Here is a 24,732-nt window from a genome sequence, read left to right as displayed (position 1 = left end):
TGCTTTTCAGCGACAGTGCTGCTTGAAATCATTTAAAGGACAGGATGAATGCTTTTTGGGGGGGAATCCTAGAACACAGTCTTATACGCAGATAGATAACTTTTACATGACTCGATTATTTTGTCCTCTTCTCCAGGTCAAATAATCCTCTATTTTTAAAAGTCAAAAAGTGTTAAGTACCTTCTACGTACTGGGTGCCATCAAGGCTATAAGAGTAGAAACCATAAGAATCCCTGCCCTTGGGCATCTCATTTCAGTCAAGAAGACAAAACGATCCATACATAAAATTAGGTAACCACACAAAGTTTTGTCTAAACAAGTTGCTGGTTTTATCCTACCTACTCATAGGATAGATTTAGAGCTAGAAGGGACTTTGGGGGCCAGAGTCCAATCCCTTAATCATTTTATAGATTAGGAAACTGAGGAACAGAGAGGTTATGTGACTTGCCAAGGGTCACACAGCTAGTAAGTGTGCAAGGTGATATTTGAATCTAGGTCTTCTTGACTCTAAGTCAAATGCCCCATCCATCACCCCACAGTGCCCCACAGTTCCAGCCAAACTGAACCACATCCATTCTTGTCTCCCCCCCCCCCCCTCGTGCCCTTGGAACTGGGCTCTGCCATTTCTCTTCTGAACTCTCTCTCTTCCTTCAAGGCCCACTAAGATACCACCTTTTTTTCTGAAGCATTCCCAGCGCTTCCCCAGCTTCCAAAGGGCAAAGGATCACTTCATTCTCAACTTCTCCGGGCACTGTGCCTCTATCCCATTCTCTGTCCCATATTTGTGTACATGTTGTGTCCTCTCTGTTGGACCTTAAGCCGTGTGAGGCAGCAACTGATTCATCTGTCATCCTTACGGCCCTAACACTTAGTGTGATACTTTGTATCACCTAATAAACACTTGTTGAATTTAATTAAGTTGTGGGCACTGTCTTTAAGTGCTATAGAGATTCAGAGAAGGTAGAGATTTTCCCCAAGACAATCATCTTTAGAGCTGTAATTTCTCTTTGTTATAAATATTGAGAATTTAGCCCCACCTACAGTCCCACCCATAAATCCATAAACCATGGTTTAAGGAAATACACTGGAAAACTTCTGAAAATCACAGCTTTTTTAATCTGCTTAAACCCAAAGGGCGGAAGAAACAAAGAGGGCAAAGTTTCCCTCCTTAAGAATTTTGTTAAGAAAACAGGTCATTGGTATCCTTTCATTGGAGAAATGAAATCCCCCACCCACCCCTCCACCTCCGTAATGGAAAAATTCCATAAAAGTAAAACTTGCATACATATGCATGCCACACACACACACACACACACACACACACACCCCAACCCCCTCATGCCCCCATACACAAGGGATCATTTCCATTTCTGAATTTTGTAAATGGAAAAAATATATATATAAAATTCATCCAAACAATGACAGATACAAGAAATGACAAAATCCAGTTACACTTAAAATATCAATAGACTCATAATAAAAAAAGGGGGAGTTTTTCTAATTGGTATTAGGGGCTTAAAATAATAAACGGCAAAGGCCTTGTTAGAAAATAAATCCGACTGGACATTATCCTGAATCACCAAAGCACGCAAAGAATTCTTGGTGTGCATGGAAAATGGAAGGGTGGTGCTCTCTCTGGGATCAACACAGAATATTTGAAATTCCCTTCACTGAATCCCTCCCTGGCCTGGCTTGCTCTTCCTTCCTTGTTCTAATCTAAAAGGAGAATCTTCTGACAAAAAGGAGTATAAGCAGAAGTAGCAGCAGCAGCAGAGACAGCTCTGAACTAAGTGGAAGGAAACCAGAGCTGCGGCTACCTCACCAGCTGCATGACTGTCTGTCTTTAGCTAGTCTTAATGGCTGGAGGGACTGGTGAAAGAATTGAAGAGCAAGTGTCTGATAAGGGAGGCAGGAAGGAGCTGCTGGCCCATGCCAGGATAGTTCCTTTTCTGTTTGCCATTGGTGGGGAGGGAAAAAAACAAACCAAACCAAAATAACACCTGAACAAAGTAAACAGAAACATCTTGAACTAGGGTGTCTCCAGGGGAAATGGCTATCTGACTTTACTTTCACATTAGCAATAAACTTGTTGCCCCAGAGATGTCATGTAGAGACTGGTGGGGAAAAGTCTTCATGTCACTGGGGAATCATCCCCAGTGACTCAGCTCACTGGTCACTCTTCGGGCCTGCGCAAAGCCACTGGGCCTACATAGAGCAGAATATTGTCAAGTGGTGGAAAGAACACTGGATTTAGAGGAGGAGGAAATGAGTTTTCTCTCCTCTACAGTTTATTAACTGCATGCCCTTGGGCATGGCATTTCCCATTTCCTGGCCTCAGTTTCTTCCTCTGTAAAATAAGGGAAGTTAAACTAGGTGGTCCCTAAGGCTTCTTCCAGATCTAAACCCATGAGGTGCCCAACCACTCACCACTACTTTGTCATCACAAAAGGCTGAGGTGCCAGTAGAAAGGAGAGGTGGGTTCAGAGGCTAGGCTGTTTCCTTAGCTAAAAGGTGTTGTCCTTTGGTTAGGACTGAGGCACGTTGGTGGGAGTTTAAGAGTAACGGGGAAAATGGGAGGAAAACTTATTTTTGCAGCAGTCAGCTATGCTACACCAGCGGTGAACAGACTTCAGTCTCTTGGGGGCCGTGGTTCTCAGCAGTCTAAAACCCACTTAAAAAAAAATGGAGAGAGAAACAGGGATCTTGAGCCCTATAAAATACGAGCTCAACTGGTACCTTAATGTAGTTCAGCCAAGTGCACATCCCCAAAGTGTGATGTTAGGGGTGGCATAGGGAGAGGCCTGACAGCATAAGCCACAGGATATCCCTGGGCAAGAAACCAAATGCTTTCTCTCTCCAAAAGGGCTTTCCTCACCCTCTACTTACTTCAGATTGATGCCCAGGAGAAGTGAGCGAGGTAACTGTCCTAAGGATACTAAGAATTTGTCACTCTTAGACTCTCTTGTTACTTCCCAACGAGACTCTGCAGGCTGTTGGAACCCCAATTATAACAAACCTTGAGCCCTCCTGATTGCTTCTCAGAGAATGATTTCTACCCCTCCTAACCCCACCCCCACCCCTCTTTCCCAGGGCAGGGAGTACCATGATTCTTGGCACTGGCAGTGGACTTTCTTCCTAATAACACTCGGTATTGTCTTTTCAAAAAAAAAAAAAAAAGGAAGAGAATGTGTAACCTGGAATTCCCCCCGAGATGGGAATATGGTGTGGAAAAGAAACCTTGGTGTAACAACTATCCACTCTGTAACTTCAACCAACACAACTGAATATCAACTCTGATAGAGGGAAAAAAGAAATGTATTCGTTAGAGCAATGGGTCTGGGATCCTGCATTGCTGTCCCTGGCAAAGTGAGTTGGAGTCACAGGGTTACTGCATCTTCCCTAGTTGAATCTTCTTCCAGGCCTCAGAGGCTGTGAAAATACAGGAGTCCAGGATTCCGGCCACCGTGAAAGTGCCTCCAATGATGGCACAGATCTGAAACAAGAACCACACAAAAGTTAAAGCTGGGAAAGGACCTCAGAAAGCATCTAGCCCAAGTCTGGGCTCCTTTACTGTACATATGAGAAAAGAGAAGCCTGAAGAGAAGTCAGAGGATCAGAGATACAGAACTGGAAGGGACCTCAGAGATCATCTAGTTTAACTTCCTCATTTTATACATGGGGGTAAACTGAGGCTCAGAGAGGATAAGCAACTTTTCCAAGTTCACACAGGTAATAAAAAGTGGCAGAGCTGGGATTTGAACTCAAGTCAACTGGGTTCAAATCCAAAGCTTGTTCTGTTTGTTGCACTATGCTGCGATGTGATGTGATGTGATTTGCCCATTACATAGGTAATAAGTAATAATGGAGTAGAGACTTAAACTTGGGGTTTCTGATTCCCAGTGCTCTTTCCATTAAATAATTCTGCCTGGAAATGAACAATGATGAATCGAGTCATTTCCTTACGGACTCAAGCTTGGGTTTTTGTGCTCAGCTGCCTGTAAGCACTTAGAGGATAGAGTAGTGTACCCAAGGTGATACGTTTCAGTGGAAATGGACATAGATCCTGTGTGAAGCAGACACCCCCTAAGGCACAATCAAGAGAAGTTTTTCAGATAAAATTGTTCTGCCCTTTAGACCTGCCTTTGTTTTGTGAACCAGATCCCTTCAAAATATACTGTAGTTTGGAATGGTGGTGACCCCTGGCATCTCAACGCCCATGTGCCTTTTGGAAATTTGGTCACCATATCTGCCATCATTATCATTGAGTCAAGTGCCAAGGGAAGGAAACAGTGGGATTTTGGCAAAATCAAGGAAGTCTTTCACTTCCTGGCTTGTATTCCAACATTAGAGGGTAGTAGGAATACCAATCTGTTACCATTCAATGGCTGTGACAGGAAAGCCCACAAAGCAAGGTGCAAGAATATACTAGACAATTGTTGCTTAAATCTAGGAAAGGATACGAACTGATAAGACCAGGAAAACTGATACAGTATCAAGAGAATTTACAGTTCAAAATACTAACTTGCTCTTGACAAGACCAGCCTTCCTTTTCTTCTCCCAGTCACACATTTGTGTGATGATATGATAACCTTCACATCTGCAGTTCATGACTGGTAATGCTCTGCAGTCTATTCACACCCAGCACAGGCCTATCCTCTGCCCTGTGGATGACTGGTAGATGACCTGCTGCTTAACTGATAGACACACAGAGTCTAGAGAGACCTAGGGGAAGGCCTTCAACACTATAGTGACAACAGCTTGTGGAGAGTTTAAGAGATGATATGGATAAGAACCACTTAGGGTGGACAGACATGGGTGGGCTGTGAATTTCATTAGAAGGAGAACAGTCATCAAAGTGATCACAGATCACAAGATATTGAAGCAATACTTCCTATGGCTCCTATGCCATTTCCTTCATACTTCAATAGATCTGGGACGTCATTAATGTAGATACTTGCTCCACTGATACAGTACAGAGCCCATCCATGCCTTCCCATCCTGGGCGATGCTTGTTCACACTCTCCTACAGATCTTCCACAGAGGATGCATACCATGTGCTAGAAGGGTTCTAGGAGTCATGGACCTCTTTGGCAGTCTGGGGAAGCCAATGGTTCTCAGAAGTTTTTAAATGTGTAAAATACAGCAGATGGGATTACAAAGGAAACCAACTATATCGAAATACAGATACCAAAATATTGAAAAAACGAGTTCATGGTCACCAGGTTAAGAACCTCTGCTTTACAGGTGGACTTCAGAAAAACCTGGAAAGACTTGCATGAACTGATGCTGAATGAAGTGAGCAGAACGAGATAAACATTGTACACAGTAACAGCAACACTGTTTGATGACTAACTTTGATAGACTTAGCTCTTCTCAGCAAAGCAATGACCTAAGACAATTCCAAAAGACTCAAGATGGAAAATGCTATCCACATCCAGAGAAAGAACTATGGAGTCTGAATGTAGATCGCAGCATACTATTTTCTTTTTCTTTTTTGTGGTTTTCCCCTTTGGTTCTAATTCTTCTTTACAACATGACTAATGTGGAAATATGTTTAATATGATTGTACATGTATGGCCTATATTAGATTATACGCTATCTTGGGGAGGGGAGAAGGGAAGAAAATTTAAAATTCAAAATCTTATAAAAGTGAACGTTGAAAATGAAAACTAACTAAATATTAAAAAAAAAAAGAACCTCTGCTCTAGGCCTTTCCATATTTCATGATGGAGAGCACTCAGGCTATCCATCAATACTATTACTCTTGCTACAGGAGTGGTCGATCTCCTTTACCACTCATATATTTCCTCAAAAACATATATCTTTCATATTGCTTCATGACTACAGGTGCTCATTAGAGATATACTGCAGCCTACCTGTGCCCATCACACATCTCTCCATTACCCTCTGGGTTGGATGAAGCTGTGATTCTGTAGAAATTATGGTGTTTGAAAGCTATAAACAGATGGCATTGGCAAAACATTTAAGTTAAGAAAGATGGATATTTGCACTAAGGAGCATCTTGGGATCATTGAAAACAACCCAATTTCTCAAATACAATTCAGGCTGGTCTCTTCCTCCCATTCAATTCTTGCCTCAACTCATTTTGCACTTCTAGTGCCCGTCCCAAGTAAATATACTTATGTACTAACTCAGTCAACTGGTTATCCAGCTACATGTTTTAGTCCAGACAACATGCATTTTTCGTTCATTTAGATTTTCCCACATCCAGACTCAAAAGAGATAACTCTAATCATGGATCTTAAGGAGAGGTCCTCTGATGTTCTAATGACGCAATCAGCATAACACCTAAACCCAAACTTTTTCTTGCATCCAATCAGCACAATACCATCTGTAATCAGGAACATATGGAGGACTCACCATCTAGAGGGAATTTCTATTTGGGTGCTGCAAAAAAATCCTCTACAACAGTGATGGATACCTTTGACGAGCATTTGCTTCCCTGTCCCCGCCCCCCCAATTTAAGTTTACAAACCTCTTCCCTCATAAAACCTCATAAAATGGACAGCAGAAATACTGCCATCCCATTTTATGAATGAGAAAAATGAAGCTCAGAGTTAAGGGATTTGTCCATGGTCATGCAGTTAATAAGCAGCTGAGCTGGGACTTAAATCAAAATCATTCTACTCTAAATCTTGTGCATGTTTCAATTGACACTCATTTCTGCTCTCAAGAGTTCATCTTTTCTATTTCTCAGAACACTGAGCTAACCCAATGAAAGAGAACAGTTTCCCAACACACATAGTTGGGACTTGGAATTGGTTGAATGACCAGACCCAAAGCATAGGCATTAAGGGGTCAAAGTCAACCTGGAGGGAGATCTCTAAGGGAGAACCCCAAGGATGTCTTTAGCCCTGTGCTATTTGACATTGTTATCAAATGACATGGATGGAGGTGTAGATAGCATACATAAAAAATTTGCAGATAGTATAAAAAAGGGAAGGGGAGCTAATATGTTGAATGACAGAGGCAAGATGCAAAAAGATCTTGAAACACTGATAGGCCAGTCTAATAGGATGAAATTTAATGTGTATGAATGTAAAGTCCTACACTTGGATTAAAAAAATTAAACTGTAGTAACGCAGGATGGGGGATGAACCACTAGATAGCAATTTGTTTGAAAAAGACCTGGGGAGGAGGGGGAATATCCCTAGGATATTAATGAAGCTATCAAAAAAATTAACACCTTCTTTGTAGTTGTTCAGTAGTATTTCAGTCATGGCCAATTCTTAATGACCTCATTTGGGGTTTTCTTGACAAAGATAGTAGAGTGATTTGTCATTTCCTTCTCCAGCTCATTTTAGAGATGAGGAACTGAGGCAAACAGGGTAAAGTCACTTGACTAGAGTCACACAGCTCGCACATGTGTGAGGCCAGATTTGAAGTTAGGAAGAGAAGTCTTCATGACTCCAGGTCTAGCACTCTATCCACTGTGCCACCTACCTGCCACAAGTCCATCTTAATAGATTCTTAGTATCACATCAAGACTAGCACATCTTAGGAAAGACAAAGTGGAAAGCATCCAAGAGAAGGGAAATCAGGATAGTGAAAGGACTGGAGACCACTCCACATGAGGAACAGCTGAAGAAACTGTGAATGTTTATCACAGAGAGACTTGGTGATGGCAGTAGGGAAGGAAGAGGGCCATGACAGCTATCTTCAGGTATCTGAAGGGCTGGCAAAATGAGATTAGATTTGTTTTGCTTGACCCTATAGAAGAAAAGTAGGAGCAGTGGAGTAGGAGTTACAGAGACAGATTAAGGGGGTGAAGAAAAACTTTCTAACTATTAGAGCTTTCCAAAAGTGGGATAAGCTGCCTTGAAAGATAATGAGTTCTCTATCACTGAGGGTCTTTGAGTAACATCTGTAAGAATGCTTACTGAGGATGTTGTAGACCTGTAGTTCAGGTTCAAACTGGACAAGATGACCTTTGACCTTCTGAAAATTAGATTTTTGTGAGTGGGTGTGAGTTTCTGACCTCTATTTTCAGAGAAAAGCAAATGCTTTATCCATTGTCAGAATTAGGGCATTTATAAATGCTAGAATCTCTGGACTTTCTCCACTATGCTACAATAGCTTTCTCTCCTTGGAAATTCCCTCTGTCTCTGCTACCCTTTTGAAGCTCTAATTGATCATTTCTTCCCAGAATTCTCTCTTTCTTTTTGCGGGGGTGGGGGGAGGCATTCAGGGTTAAGTGACTCTCCCAGGGTCACACAGCTAAAAAGTGTATGAGGCCCAATTTGAACTCAGATCCTCCTGACTCCAGGGACAGTGCTCTATCTACTGTGCCACCTAGCTCCCTGCCCAGAATCTTCATTTTAAGGAAAGTATTCAGGCCAGCCACATCTCTATTCCTCTCCAGTATATACTTCTGACTCTCTGGATTTTTTTCTACCATGCTGCAATGTAGGTATCTCTCACTCTCTCCCAATTCTATACCCCTTCTCCTGCTTTTCAGTTATCTTTTTATGTGTTGTTTCTCCCATTAAACTATAAGCACCTGAAGTCAAAGATTGTCTTTTTTGCTGGAATTTATATTCCCTGTGCACAGCCAAGTGCTTGGCACATTGTAAGGATTTCAAAAATGCCTGTTGACATGGCAGGACCACAGAAGGGGAAAAGTGGGCTCAGTCCTGTGGTTCCCTTGATAACTCTCAGCCACATAACTACCACCTTCCTCACATGGAAGATGAACAATCCAAATCTAAACAAGAATACAATAATAGTGGGCAGACTATGGGGCCAACTTGATGGAATCATTGGTGCCAAGGAAGAAAGACCTAAAGAAAAAAGAAAGACAAAGTAAAGGGGATAAGAAAGTGTATACTCAATTGGGGTTTATTTATAAAAACGGTATTTCCATGAGATGAGCTCAGTGAATCCAGGCTTCACAGAGGAGTTTTAAGTGGCACAGCTGGCATTCCAGAAACAACAGTCCAAGAAACCAGAGCAGCCACTCAGGGGGTGGTGGGGAAGATTGATTTTTTTTTTTAAGACAGGCTAGGCCTCTCCTCTCTGGTCTGTCTCTCCACCACGCCCCAGAGCATGATGCAGGGGTACTTTTCAGGGGAGATGACGGCAGGGGAGCTGGTTTATTTCAGTCAACTGGATCAGATGACAGGAGATTTTACACCACAAAATGCTTTTAATGCTTGCATCAGAGGATAGGAAAATTTGACTTAAGTGCAGCGATGCAAAAAACACACACACATCTATATTCATCTGCACACAATTTTGAACCACTGAGTGCTTATGACTCACACACACCTGGCACTTGCTTTGATCCCTCCTTCCAGCCTTCATGCATAGTTCAATTTGCTCAGAGCAGAAAGGAGCCAACATATGCATTTGTTTCTGGATAAGAGACATAAACGACTCTGTTCAACAAAAACAATAATGATTTGCTGTCTCTCATAAATGAGGATGTTACAAATGACCCGCCATCAAAGGTGAAATGCATTTTCAGTAATAAGGATGGTATTGCACCAGTTCACTCAGTGCAGATTCTTAGTTGCTTTACTTGGCCCTGGGTGTGGAGGAGGCAGAAATTCAAGAGTCTGAACTACAAGAGGCTCAATAACTATATGCAGATTTCTATTTCCCCAACATTAATTCATCTGTGACCTCAAGCTTCCATTTTGCTGCTGGGATTTGGGGCTGCCATTTTGGTTTTAACTCTTCCTCTCCAACTTACAGTTTTAAGGGACAAGATAATGTCTTATATTTCTGATATCCCTCTTAGAATATAAACTCTCAGAGAGCAAGATCTACGAAATCCTTTCATCCTGGCCGTGCACCGCCTACTGGTAATCTATTTGCTAATTAGACCATTACTTGGTCTAAAGTGTGGATGACTGAAGACATCTGTTTGGAAGTACTGAACTCCCAACCAAATGGCCAATGGCCTTCTAAGCTAGAGGTTCTCTATCTGAGAGCTCCCGCTGTGGTTCTCTCATCTCCTTCACTTAAAACTTTCCTCTTTTCAACCTAAGCAGGTTCTAACCTAAGTAATGGATTACTAAAGCACATGCATGTGTGTGTGTGACAAAGAAAATTAAGAGGGACAAAAAAAAGAAGTAGTAAGTTTTGATAAACATTTTATATGCTGAAATTTAGTCTTTTTTTCTTTTTTTTTTTAATGGAGAACTTACACAGGGCAAACATTCACAGAAGAAGCAATATAGGGGCACTCTCAAGGTCTCTCTTAAGAACTCTGGAATTGATAGTGTGATATGGGAGACACTGGCACATGACCCCTCGGCATGGTGTGCCCACATCAGAGAAGGTGCTGTGCTCTATGAGCAAAGTAGAATTGAGACAGCTCAAAGGAAATGCAGGATGTGCAAATTTCACACAGACTATTTGTGTCCGACCTGCGGTAGAGCATTCCAAGCTCATGTTGGTCTGATCAGCCACAGTCAGACACACTGAAACTTGACTCTAACATAGTGATGTCATTTTGGTCCTCTTCAAGAATGAAGGACAACCACCACCATCACCATACGCTGAAATTTATGAATTCAAATATAAAAAGCTTTAAAGCATGCTTACTTTGTTTTGTTGATGGTTAAACATTTACAAATTATTTATTAAAAAGATGAAAAAGAAAAACTAGGTGTACATAGAGAGAGGGAACAGCCAGGGAGCTGTGGAAGCTGATGACAAGGAAACATACAGAGATCTAGATGCTAATATAAGGGAAAGGAAATAAGGTATGAGTGGAGGCTGCAGGGAAATGGAGGAGATAGTACAGACAAGACTAGATGATGAAATGCTAAGGAGTAATAATGTCTACTCATAACCATCAACTCCCCCAAGAATCACGATAATGAAAATGTTGCTATAGGTCTAGGTGGGCAATGGGGTGATTTCTGTCTTCACAGTTACATTTAACTTTTAAAAAGTTCTATGTCTAAGGGGAAGGAAAAGTCTGTAAATGGATGGGGATGAGGTATCTTCCAATGCCTTGACAACTTTTCATAGCAGTAACTGTCTTTCTGATGAATGGTTTAGATACCATGCTGCTGTGACATCTCTTTATATATATTTACCCCCAATCCCTAGAGATTGATTTGGTTCTAGCCCAAGGATATGTACTAGACTTAGTGGTTCTGGTCTGGATAGAGGCAGTAGGATAAGTTACCCAGTGTTGGTTCTGATAACATCTGGTGAGGTTGGTAGAATTAAGTTTTCAATTGGTCATAATTCTTCTCCACAACTTGACTAGTGCATAAATTAATTCAATGTGAAGTTATACATGGTAGTTATATGAGATTCCATGCTGTCTTGGGGAGGGAGGGGAGAAAATCTGGAACTCAAAATTATGTAGAACTGTGTGTGGTAAACTAAAAATAAAAAAAAATAAAATAAAACAAAAAGAATTAAGTTTTCAGGTAATTATGGTTCTAGTAGTTACCACCCTAAAACAAATATTAAACTAGGTGGGCTCTCTAACATCACTCTGTACCAGCTTAGAACCATACTTCTGATGCTAGGCCAGAAGTTGTCCAGAGGTGGGCAGAAATGGGGGATATGGAGGCCTGGGGTTTGTGGGCTGGGGAGTGAGGAGCAGAGTGGGACAGATAGAGGGAGATGCTGTTTGATCATTTAATTTATCACTTTGCCAGATCATGCAAACCTATTCCTCCCCTACCAACAGGAGCTTCAGATATAAAAACAAGTAATGGAGGAAATCTCATCTAAATTAAGTCCTAGAAAAAACAAGCTAATGTCATTTCAGCAGAAGCAACTAATATTCACACTTTGTTCTCACAAAGCATCTTTCTTCCAGAAAGTCCCCAGCCTTCACCACACTTCATTGCGGCAGACAAGAACAACTCAATAGCTTGAGATGAAGTCAGCTTGTCTATTTCCAATGCAAGAGGGTTTTCATGCATTTTAATGAATACTGCTAATTCCTTAATACATGAAGTGATTGTGTACAAGTGACGTTCAATTTCCCACATCTATTTGCAGTCCTTTTAAACTGAATAACCTATCACGATGCTATACAGTCGTGAAACTTGAAACACCATCAATTTACTAGCATTTATTAAGTACCTATTTTGTGCCAGACACTATGTGCTAGGAGCAGTGGACATAAATACAAAGCGATATAGTTCCTGCTCTCAAGTAACTGTCATTCTGTGTTCTATGATACATATTTACAGAGGAGTAAATAGAAGTTATGTATTTAAAAAAACACACCGTATACACAGCGATGAAGGGTGGGAGCAAGGGTGGGCTGTAACAACTGAGGGAATCAGGAAAGGTCTCTCATGACCCAGAGGGCAATGGGAAGACACGTGGTAGGGGCAAATTCAGGCAACTAGCTGGCTCAGTGATACAGCGCTAGACCTGGAAAACTTAAGTTCACATCCAGTCTCTGACACTTACTGGCTGGGTGACCCTGGGCAAGTCACTTAACCTCTGTTTGCTTTATTCCATTGGAGAAGGAAACAAACCACTTCAGGATCATTACCAAGAAAACCCCATTAGGGGCAGCTAGTGGATGGAGCATGGTTCCTGGAGTCAGGAGGACCTGAGTTCAAATTCGACCTCATACACTTACTAGCTGGGTGACCCTGGGTAAGTCAGTTAATCCTGATTGCCTCAAAAAGAGAGAAAGAAAAGGAAGGAAGGAAAAGAGGAAAAGAGGGAACAAGGAAGGAATGAAGGAATGAAGGAAGGAAGGAAGGAAGAAAGGAAGAAAGAAAGAAAGAAAGAAAGAAAGAAAGAAAGAAAGAAAGAAAGAAAGAAAGAAAGACAACTCTACAGACAGTACTGGTGTGCCGTGGTCCATGGGATCCCAAAGAATTAAACAACAATAATAACAAGGGGTAAGTAAGTGGCATTATCATGTTTCCAAGGCTAAGTAGTGATCTAGTGGTAGCATAAAAAACCACAGACCTGTTAAGGACAAGTATTACCACTAAAGGAGGTGTGTCTCTCATGTAACATGAGTGAAAGATATTGGACATACAGCTCAAGAATTAGGCTGGCAGCTATGAAATAGCCTCTAAGTACAATCCTCCTTAATGCTACTGCCTTCCCTCTCTTGATTATCTCCTATTTATCCTGTTTATATCTTGTTTGCCCATGGTTGTTTGCTATCTCCATTAAGACTGTCATCTCTTTGGGGCAGGGCTGTCTTTTTGCCTTTCTTTACATCTCCTGAACTCAGCAGTTTCCTGGCAAATGGTTGTCTTGACTTGGCTGGGGTGTTCTTCTGTAGAGGGTAAACTCCTTGTAGTTGGGGAAACAGACCACAGAAATCACACAGACATAGAAAAGTTGCACTTTGCACTGGTGGAAGGAGGATTCATGCTAGTGGAATCACTGATTTATCAAAGTATCTAAATATTTTAAAATAAGACTGGGGAAAAAGAAGGTCCACCAGTCTGATCAGATCCATATTGTATAATATATTATAAAGATAAGAGCCAGGGTTGGGGTAGGGGGTTAGGGTGCAGGCAGACTGGAGGTTTGCTCGCTACAGAAAGACACTGTCACTGCTGGAAGTCCAAGAGACCATGGCCCTCGGGGATGCCTCCTTATCGAGCTGTTCCGCATCTGTGTGCTTTGGCATCTTCTGCTGAAGCTTTGAGGAGCCACACAACAAATAGCAGAATGCTGACAGCACCTTTTGTTGCCAGATGAGGATGTGAGGACTGGTGGCCTGCCCCAGCTGCAAGCCCCAGAGCTCATCCCCTTCCTTTGGAATTGCTCCTTCACTTAACTGAATTCACTTGAAGAACTTCATAAATACCAGTCTTTAAGAAGCATAAACCAACTCAAGTTCCTATTAGACCAATGTCATTACATTCTAAGTTTTACTACTCAAATTTCCACTTAACTAGAGATGCTCAGACTTTCAGAAGAACAGTGCGAATATAAAGTGTAAGAGAACAAGTTATTGGAAAGAAAAATCAACAGGGTTTAAATTATTCACTCTTCTTCCTCTCAAGACACACACACACACACACACACACACACACACACACACACATCCCTTAAGGATCTTGGAATGTGAGAAGAGATTGTTTCATTTTTTGTATTTGTATTTCTCATGCCTGGCACATAGTAGGTGCTTAAGCACACGGCACATACATCCTTGATGGCCGATTATAGACTCCAATTCAGAAAGAGTGCTGCAAGTTACAATTTCAACTAAGCACATTTATACATACGTGTGTGTGTGTGTATATATATATATATATATATACACACACACACACACACACACACACATACATATAAGATGACCTCTTTTCCCCAGGACATAATCTACAGGGAGATTTTACTTGGCTCAATTACTTGGGGAGGGCCAGGTGGGGAGAATGGTATAAAATACTGGCCTTGGAGCCAGAAGACCTGAATTTGTGTCTTGGTTTTGTCACCTGCTAGCTGTGTGATCCAGGGCATGGCTACAATCCTTACCAAGCCTTAATTTTCTCATTTGTAAAATGGAGACATACCCTTTCTTGTTTTAAGTCTCTCATAGAGTTAACAAAACAGTATCACAGACCACAGAGATCATCTGGTTGTAAGGACCAAATGAGAAAATGGATGCAAAGTGCTTTGTGTGTGAGAAATAAATGTAAGCCATTGTTTGACTGGATATGAGAATGCATGTTCACTTTCTGATCTTGAGTTAATTTTTCTGTTCCTGATTTTACTGTTTAAAAAATCCAAATTGGGCCGAATGGGCAGATAAGATCTTCATGTTCATTTAGGACGTAAACGTCATCTAATTCAAACCAAGAATGTTCTGCTTGGGGAGCAAACACTGAGTGTTCTGATTGCTGAATGATAGACTGAATGGGCCACTACAATTTGTGGGCTGGAAAACCCTATTATAGATGATGGTACTAGAACTAGATTTGGTTAGAGGTGCATGTGGTTAAAGAGCAGAAACAGCGCTGGCTTTGGAAGCTGAATATTGGAGTTGGAGCCCTAACTTCCAAATTGGGTCATCACCGGAAGTCAGATAACCTGTTTCAGTATCCATTTCCTCATCTGTGAAATGGAGAGCATCATCCTTACACTACCTACAACATAGGGTTGCTATGACAAAAGTTCTTTTGTAAATTCTAAATAAATTTCTATAGAAATGGGAAATATTGTAATTATTTGAGTTTTCCTTGTAATATACTGAACCTTAACATAACTGTTAGCTTGATCTCCCATATACAGATCTCCATTATGGCCCTACTAAGGTCTAAAGACTGATTAATGATTTTCTGGATTATCCAGGGTCTCTCCCCCCCACCCCCATATATTTGTGCCATTCGAGTTCCAAAATTTACTACCCGTGTGACATTGAATGAGTCACTTAAGCCCATGAGTCTCATTAACCCCATTTGACAGGGGGAGAAAATTAAGATGCAGCTTACCTCACAGAACTATTTAAAAAAAAAACAACTTTGTATACTATATGTACACATACACACAAGGGTATAGAAATGTGTTGTTATTATTAGTATTAAAAAGACAGTTTGGCATCATGGACATACAGCTGGCCTGAAAGTCAGGAAGACCTGGGTTCAAGTCCTCCCTTGGACATAAACTATGTGACCCTAGGCAATTCCCTTAACCTCTCAGCGCTCTAGGAAATTCTCTAAGCCCATTTGGTGCAGAAAAGGTACCAACCTACAACTTTGGGGTTTCCTCACCAGGGATTTCCCAATACTCATAAAATGATGGTTGCTATCCTTAGTCCCTATTATCAGTAGTGAATTTATAGCTTAGGGTGCTTCCACTAGATACTGGCAAGGAAAAAGCTAAATAAAACAAAACAAAAGTTAATTCAAAGAATCCACAATCTCATCAGCGTGGTTATTTCCCTTACTAAGACAGATTTCAAACCTCTCATTCTAAGCAATTACTTTTAGTCTTTCTGTAAAACTGCAATACAAGGTATTGCTAATGAAATGCCCCGTGGGCCTTCTGGGTTTTGGGGTTTTTTTGGTAAACGTCATCACAGATAGCATTACTTTGGTCAAGTCAGGCCACCGTCTTCTGCATGCAAATATCATTATTAAAAGAAAAAAGGAAAATATAAGTGTGTTTAATTCTAATGCTTGTAAAAGATAATGTCTAAAAATCCTATGATTCTATGAGAGAGGAATCTGTGACTTGGCTAATAAAAGGTTTTGGGATTATTGGGGATTTCATTTATTCACACTATCTAGATACCCCACTTCCCACACCCCCCTCCCCTTAATGTGCATTGGTTGTAAACACAATGTTTCCCAGGCAATAAAATCCCTTCCTCTTGAGGGGAAATCCAGGGTGAGAGAAACATCAGAAACACCCACTGGCTTTGGAAATGCAGCTCAGTAACCACACCCTACATCCCCTCAACCCCCAGCTACTCCCACTCCTCATTCCATCCCACCCACGTCTGGAAAAAGTCCACTTGTAGGACTCTCAGCTGCCTTCCCAAACATGGTACCAAAATGTCCACTGTGAGCAGCAGCGCCTCTGCCTAAATCCATTCTCTCCCAAGCCCTCTGAAAACCTATTTGTAGACAGCAGCATTTTGGTGACAGTTGGGCTGGAGGTGGCTTTGTAAACAAGTATTAAATAAAAGAGAAGAGGCAGCAGGTGCTCCCATTTCTTGCCCCTCCTTGTTCTTCCTTACCGCCCCCCCCTTCCCCCAGACTTCACTTCCACTCCACCCCCACCCATGGAATACAACATCTGCTGCTGCATTGCAAGAATGGAAACATCTGAGGGCTTCTGAAAGTCAACAATGGCTCCATCTGCCACAGGCAGGCGGATTTATTTAGTGGGCCAGAAGGCCTGCTCAGTGACAGCTGACTCACTGGTTGCCACAGTAACCAGGATGCCAAAATTTAAATCAGCACTTTTCTGAAATATTCCTGATAATGCCAGGAGGGGCTTCCCTGCAGAATGGCATCATGATATAGGGATGCCCATTAATTATTTTTGTTCTTGTTTGTAACCATCTCTATCTTCCTGCTAGACTTCTAACTGAAATCATAATTAACTGATTTTGACTTATATGGTACCTTGGAGATCACTGAGGTCAACCCCCTCATTTTACAGAGGAAGAAACTGAGGCTCAGGGAGGTTAAGTGACTTGCCCACAGTCACACTGGCACTAAGTGCTAGGGATGGGATTTGAGTCCAGGTCCTCTGACACTGGAGCCGTTTTCTTTCCAGTGGATTACTGTGGCAGCTGTTGCCAATAATACTGATGAGGGCACCTCTCTTCCTCCTCCTCTTCTTTCTCCCTTTCTCTTTCCTTTTCTCTCTCCCTCCCTTTTCCTCTCTCTTCTTTTCTCTCTCCTTTCTCTCTTTTTCTCTTTTCCTTTTCTCTTTCTTCCTCTCTCCTATCTCCCTCTCTCTTTTCTTTTCTCTCCTTCCTCTCTTTCTTTTCCTCTTTTCCTTTCTCTCTCCCTCTTCCTCTCTATCTCCCTCTTTCTTTCTTTTCTCTCCCCTTTTCCTCTTGTCCTTTCTATCTCCCTCTTCCTCTCTATCTCCCTTTCTCTTTTCTCTCTTCCTCTCTCTTTCTTTTCCCCTTTTCCTTTCCATATCCCTCTTCCTCTCTCTTCTATTCACCCTCTCTATCTCCTTTTCTCTTCTCTCCTTCCTCTCTTTTTTTTCCTTTCTGTCTTCCTCTTCCTCTCTCTTCCATCTCCCTCTTTCTCTTTTCTCTCTCCTTCCTCTCTCTTTTCCTTTCTCTCTCCTTCTCTCTCTCTTTATCTCCCTTTTTCTCTTTTTCTTTCCTTCTTCCTCTCTCTCTGTCCCTCTTTTTCATCCCTCACCCTCCCTTCCTTTCTTTCCTTCCCTCTCTGGGTGGTCCTTAAGTAGCTTATAAAAGCAGAGCAAACTCAGGTCTCTGGGCCAATGTTTCCTAAACTGGTCCTTGTGCTTGTGACTGTGCTAATGAGATGAACAGCAGGAGAGCAAAGAGATCAGTCAGACTCCTCTGTAGCAAAGGAGAGCTGCTCTTGCAGGTCTGGTAACCTAAGTGGCTTTTCTTATGTGTCAGTGTCTGTACTGGTGTGTGTGATGAAGGTCTTAAGGTATAGCATACACAAAAGGGCTGGGCAGTAATGACACTGTATCTCAGCGTCAGCAACACCTGTGTTCTTGACAATACTTTCTGATGTTGGATCTGCCTGAAACAGAGGGAGCCAGATCCTGGCAGTCAGAGGTGGAAGGGTCCTGGCAATGGTGTCCTGCAATGTTTCAAAGTGAGATAAGCATCTTTTATGAAGCCAAGCCCAGAGCAGGTGGCATGTTAATTCAGTGAACCAAAACATCACTTAGGGAGGCCACAAAGGAGCACAAGAGATCACATGACAACAACTATAACGATGATCATAATGATGATAGCCAACGTCCATATAATACTTACCATGTGCCTAGGCACTGTGCCTAGTGCTTTAAAAGTGTTATCATCCTTGCACAAACACATTTGTATAATAGAAATATTATAAATAATAGAATCTAAGTCGGAAGAAACCTCAGATGACATCTCACCCAAGCCCCATCAGAATCATGTTCTATAGGATCAAGGACCAGTGGTCATACAACATGTGAAAATGTTTCCAAAAGTAAAGAAACGGCAAACCACTCCGGTATCTTTGCCAAGTAAACCCCAAAAAGGGTCACAAAGAGTTGGATGCGGATAAAATGAATGAACAACAACAACAAATGTGCCAGGCACTATGTTAAGCATTTTACAAATATTATGTCATTTGATCCTTCCAACAACGCTGGGAGGTAGGTGCTATTATTAGCCCTGGTTTACAGATGAGAAAATTGAGGCAGACAGAAGCTAAGTGACTTGCCCAGGGTCACACAGCTAGTAAATGTCTGAGGCTGGATTTGAACTTGGGTCTTCCTGACTCTGGGCTTGGCACTCTATCCACTGGGCAATCTAACTGTCTGGATTTAAAGCACCAGATTCAGAATCAGATCAGAATTTGAATCCTATCTCTGACACATCATAGTTGTGTGATCTCAGGCAAGTCACTTCTCTGTCCCAGGTCTCGGTTTTCCTATCTGTAGAGTGGGGCTAATAAAATTTGTATTACCAACCTCATGGGGATAACGTGAGGAAAGCACTTTGTAGGCTTTATGGTACAAATTTTCTTTTTGGTCCAGATTTATGACATCATCTCTATCAGGGAATTCCTGGGGAGGAAACTCCCCCTACCAAAGTAGAACGACAATTTCTCTGCAACAGATAAGTCTTAAGAGAGTTGCCTGGGGCACTGATGAATGAGATGACTTGCCCAGAGTCCCACAGCCAGAATATGTTAGAAGCAGAACTTGAATCCCGGTCTTCTTCCTGACCTGGAAGCCAGTTCTCTATCCCATGATGCCATGCAATGTGAATCACCATTATCATTCTTTATTTTTTCTTGGAACCCAATCAATCAAGTTCAATTCTTGCTGCCCGGCTCCGTATCCATTGACCACTTTGTGATTCATTATTAACCAGGAGACCATTGAGGGTGACTGGATTTCCAGCAGCTGCCAGAACTCAGTCCCTATGGCTTTGGTGAATAAGACAGTGAATGAGCCTGGCATCCTGCCAGCCTCTCACTCACCGTGGTGATGAACCTGTACAGTGGCTGTCGCCGCTCTGTATACTTCACCGTGATGGGGCTCAGGTCATAACGAAACCAAATGGCAGGGATGATGCGGCCGGTGTGACTGTATGCAACATATTCCTAAGGGAGGAAGAAAAAAAAAAGAGACCAGGAAATGAGAATCAATTTTAACAAGATAAGGTGGGGGATTTCTAAATTACTGTTTTGCTCGATGAGTGACTACTAAGAGGCTTTCTCACTCCCACCCACCATTTCTTTCACCTTTCCTTTAAATGACTGGTGATCAAGTTCTCTTGCCAGCCATTCCATGGGCAAGACCAAGGGACCATGCTTGCGTCTTCTCAGAAGCTGACTAACAGCTCCTGGCACCGAAAATACTATTGAGACAGAGGCAGGAAGAGGTAGTAAAGATACTAAAGGAAAAAAAAAGTTGGATTTCAGGTCGGGCAGAGAACATGGGAAGTTTCTCATTCCCAGCCCCAGTTGGAAGGAGTGTCAACAGAGAAGGATCAAGGTCAGAATGGGAAGATGATGGATTTAATCCTGTCTTTCTAAACCCAGGGGAATTGTGAAGGTGTTGAGGATATGCTAGGTCTGAAGTGGGGTGATCTTAATCTTAAAATACCATGAGGGTACTCAGATTACCCAGATGCCTACGCAATATGAAATGTCCTCTCACAAACTGGCTGTAATTCTAATAGTATTTATTATCTGAGAAGTCTTTGCATCTAAACTCTGTAGAACTTACTACTACTAATATCAAATGACTTTATGGCTGTCGTCCACCTTACCATACATTTGAACAACCAGTACAGTATGAAGACCCTTCCCGTCTCCCTCCCTGGGCCTCAGGTCTGACACCCTATGTTCAAAGACTAGTGTTCTGGTTATCCATACTTGTGCATCTACTCAGTCAATGAATTGAGAATGAAGAGTTAGTGGCGTCCAGGTTTAGACAGTAACAACAAAACAACTTCCTCAAAGCTCTTTTCCACCTTTGAAAGTTACAGATTGAAGAGCTGTTTTTATCAGTTTACCTTTTCCTACCCTTAATGTGCAGAGCAGCCCTAACAATGCGGCCCTGGCTCAACGCCAGGGCTTCCACCCCACTCCTAGAAATGTCACATCAGCTGAGCGAGCTGGCCTGCCTGAAGAGCACTTTCAAAAAGGGCTCAGTCCAAAAAGCTTTATCAGTATTTGGTGACACTGAACAGAAAGACTAAATTCCACCCTGTGAGGCAAATGTAGGGGAGGGTGGGCACTTTGGCCACAGCACAGGAAGAACCAAAGTGCAAGAATGGAGCCACGTTCAGGGAACAGCTGTGACCCAACAGGACCAAAGCTGGCCTGATCACAGCCTAAATGCTGCACTGTTATCCTCCTCCTAACACCCTGTTATAAAGGAAGGTACATGGGACCATGTGGAATAAAACACAGAAGTGGGCCAGGCACAGAGCTAGCCTTGAATAAGTGAGTGCTGATCAACTGAACAGAAGCTATCTGACTTCTGAGGGTTAAAGCCACAGTCTGCGGCAGGGCAAAGCTGGGTGAGGATTTAGGATGGTATATGTTAGATTTTTAAATCAATTCCAATCTTCTGTTTTATAGATGGAGAAGCTGAGACTCAGAGAGGGGAGGAAGGGAACTTGCCCACTAATGTTGTGGCCAGACCATACCTCATTCACCAGAAGGCCGGATATTAGGAGAGTCGTTCCCCTTCAGACACTGCCCCCCCCCATCAAAATCTGATGCAAGGACCTCTGACTGGATAGAGATTAAAGCTCATAGGAGTGACAAACACAATCAGAAAGGATGACTTGGCAGATTAGAGGAGCTAGGCAATTTAGTCTAAACAACAGAGGTCAAAGAGGTGACCTCCTTACTGTCTTTAAACACACAGAGAAGCTTTATGAGAAGGACTAGCAGTTGTTCTCTGTATCCAAAGACCACATGAACAATAGAAAAGAGTCTTAAATTAAAACAGGACAGATTTGGGTTGATTATGGGTGGGGTGGGGTGGAAGTGTCAGCAACTGGAATGGATTTCCCTGAGGATCTTTAAGATAAACTGAAACTAACTGACTATCTCTACTTAACAGTCTCATCTAGCTCCAGAATGCTATGAAATAATTGGTAGGAAAATCTCTGCTTTTAAATATACTTTGGGATAGTTTAAGAAATGTTTTTTGAATGAATTTCATGAACTTGGAACAGTAACCTGGCGCATAAAATGGAAAGGCTGACCTTTACTTATAAAAAAAGTGTTCAGTTATGGGTGGCTTAGGGGGAAAAAAAATCAAAAGTAGTAGGTGATCCCAAAAGCCATCCTGGGTTATAGAGAACAGCATTCAAATTCAACAAGCAGTTAAGTGCTTACTATGTACAAAGTAAAACATTAAGCTAAAGGGGGGGGAGGCGAGGAATAAAGAGCTGAGATAAAATAATTTCTGTCCTTGAGGAGTTTATAGATTGAAAGAGGAGAAAGATATAAATATAGAAGAATATAAAACACAATATTACATAAAAGGATTAAAGAAATGAGCAAAGTATCAGATCTGAGGAAGGCTACTACCAAGGTTGGAGGGGGTGGTAATTAGGAAAGGAATGGGCCAAATTTCAGGGAGGAGGTGACATGTGAGTTGGTTTTTAAAGGATAAGCAGGAAATAAAAAAACAAGTATGTCATTCCAGGTGTAGCATAGGTCACTAATGATTCTAAGACCTCTCCAGACCTTAGGTTCAATTTGAGGTGTCTAGGGTAAGTGTAGTTAAACAAATGTAGCTCAAGATGCCATTAACACATTCTCTACCAATCCAAGGAGGTACCATAAAGCAAATAGAAAGCCAATTAACTGGGACAAACTCACCAAGTAAGTAAAAGATAAAAATAAACTGATAAGACCACTTCTCAGCTTAGCGAAAGAAAGAAATTATGAAACAACACTAGAAAGGCAAGAAGGAGCCAAACTGCATGAACTTGAATACTAGGCAATAGAGAGACTGATGCTTTTTGAACAGAGGAGAATCATGACTCCGGAGCTATGCTTTTTGATGCATATAATCAATGCCCTATCTTCCTCACATCATCTAGGATCTGCCTTAAGTTTCAGAAGATGTAAACAGAAATTGAATTTCGCTCAACTTCCAGGTTTAGATTTTCTGATTTTTAAAACTAGGTAATTAATGGTCTCAGATCTAACAATGTTGTCTTCTAAAAAGAGTGAGTGGCTTCTGAGAAAGCCATGTCTTTCTCAAATCTATATTCATTCAGCTCCGTGTCAGCTTCAGAATCTATACTGTGTACCCTAATGCAAAACAGCAAATGATCTCCAGTATCATCTCCCCAGCCACATGGACATTTAAAGGTACCACTGGCAAGTCAGAGCTAGACATCACAGCATGGAGTGGGCATCAGATGCTTCTGTGTCTGGGGTCAGAAATGTCCAGCAGTTTTTATCTTGTCATGTTAAGGAGGCTAAGAATCATAGACATAAGAGTTAAAAAGGATGTTTGTGGTCATCCAGTACAAACCCCTCATTTTACAGATGGGAAAACTGCAGCACAAGAAGGAAAAGTGATTTGTCAAATTCATAAAGGTAGGAAATGGCAGAGCTGGCATTTAGACCCAAGTCTTCTGACTCCAAAACTGAATGCTCTTGCCTTTATACTACAATGGGAGCAGAGATGCACTTAAACCAGAGAGTTTATATGGAAAATAATTTGATATTCTGGGTTTCCAGCTCAATAGTGTATGAAAATATACTGGGTCAGTTTAAGAGAGGATGAGGTACTAGAAAGAGCATTAGCGTGGATGTTAGGAGACCTGGGTTCAGACTCCAGGACTACTTGGGAAATTAAAAATGAGAAGATTGGATTAAATGTCAAAGTTGCCTTCCAATTCTGACAACTGTTTTAGGTGGTGGTGTTGCTGTTTGGAGGTGGAAGAGAGAGGGAAACTTTGATATGGTTCCTAGTTCAGATAAAAAATAAACACATAAATATGTAGTGTATATGATATTTTACATACCATCATATCTAGAACGTATTATACATTTAGGTAATATGTATAAAACACAATATATAACAGTGTATAAATATATAGTGTATAACATTTTATAAATATTGGATAAATACAATATACAGTTTACAAATATTGTAAACACATACTAGCTTATAAACATATAATACACAATATTATAGGTTATAGAAATGTAACAATATATTATATAAATATGCAATACATAATATTGTATAACTACACACTGTATATTATCTATAAATACACAATATATTTATATAATATGTAAATATTTTATATTAAGACAGATAGACAGATAGAGACAGACAGATGGACTGATATTTGGGCTTATAAGAACAGTTCATTCTAGATTTTTTGGTAAAGGAAAGAACATTGGATTTGGAATTAGAGGACTCCAGGCTTTTCCGTTTATTAGCAGGGTGATGTTGTATGTGTATGATTTCACTTTTCTCTGCCTCAGTTTCCTCATCTATAAAATGAAGGTGTTGGACTAGACGGACCCATTGATGATCCTCTATAACTTCTTTGCCCCTGCTGGCAGCAGGCATAGATCTTACTGATTTAGAAATGATTTAGACTGCCTTGTGCCTCTCTGGGTCCCCATAGGGCTCTGGACCCCCAGGGGATTGACTTTTTTTAGTCCATCACACTAAACCTCCTGGAGGGCTTCACTGGCCCCTCTCTACTGCCGGCCCAACCAGCAGCTCAATTCTTGTGCTCCTTTCTCTGCCAGCAGAGGCCGCAATAGTACACTTCTAGAACGCCCGAATGTACCTTAACCAGCCAGTGAGAGCAGAAAATAAAATAAATCTTAAATGACTGCCACGGAGGGGGTCCTTCCCCAGACCTCCACCGACCTTGTTGGCTACCGTGTATTGATATGAGTACCGCTGCTTTCCACTCTTGTCTTCATACACCGTGGGGACGATCTTCAAGATGTAATCATGGGATGCGAGGGCTGCCCGAAAGATGAAATAAGGAGCACCATTAAGAAAGTTAAATTAGAGTCCTGCTTTCTATAATTAGAGAATGTGTATGTACGTATGTATGTATGTGTGTGTGTGTGTGTGTGTGTGTGC

The 24,732-nt window shown here is 41.6% G+C and overlaps 1 protein-coding gene across 1 annotated transcript in view; it reads right to left on the bottom strand.

Moving 5' to 3' along the window:
• Positions 1 to 1,093: 1,093 nt before the first annotated feature.
• ERGIC1 (endoplasmic reticulum-golgi intermediate compartment 1) overlaps positions 1,094 to 24,732 on the bottom strand; it is a 158,434-nt gene continuing 134,795 nt past the window's right edge. The window contains exons 8-10 of the mRNA XM_036751763.1: positions 24,511 to 24,611; positions 19,614 to 19,736; positions 1,094 to 3,493 (exon numbers count right to left, since the gene is read on the bottom strand). Of these exons, the coding sequence (XP_036607658.1) occupies positions 3,386 to 3,493; positions 19,614 to 19,736; positions 24,511 to 24,611 (332 nt within the window). The 3' untranslated portion in view covers positions 1,094 to 3,385. The remainder of the gene's footprint in view (positions 3,494 to 19,613; positions 19,737 to 24,510; positions 24,612 to 24,732) is intronic.

The sequence above is a fragment of the Trichosurus vulpecula genome, chromosome 3, assembly GCF_011100635.1.
Source record: "Trichosurus vulpecula isolate mTriVul1 chromosome 3, mTriVul1.pri, whole genome shotgun sequence".
Classification (NCBI taxonomy): Eukaryota; Metazoa; Chordata; class Mammalia; order Diprotodontia; family Phalangeridae; genus Trichosurus; species Trichosurus vulpecula.
This window is presented reverse-complemented; position numbering and strand designations above follow the sequence as displayed.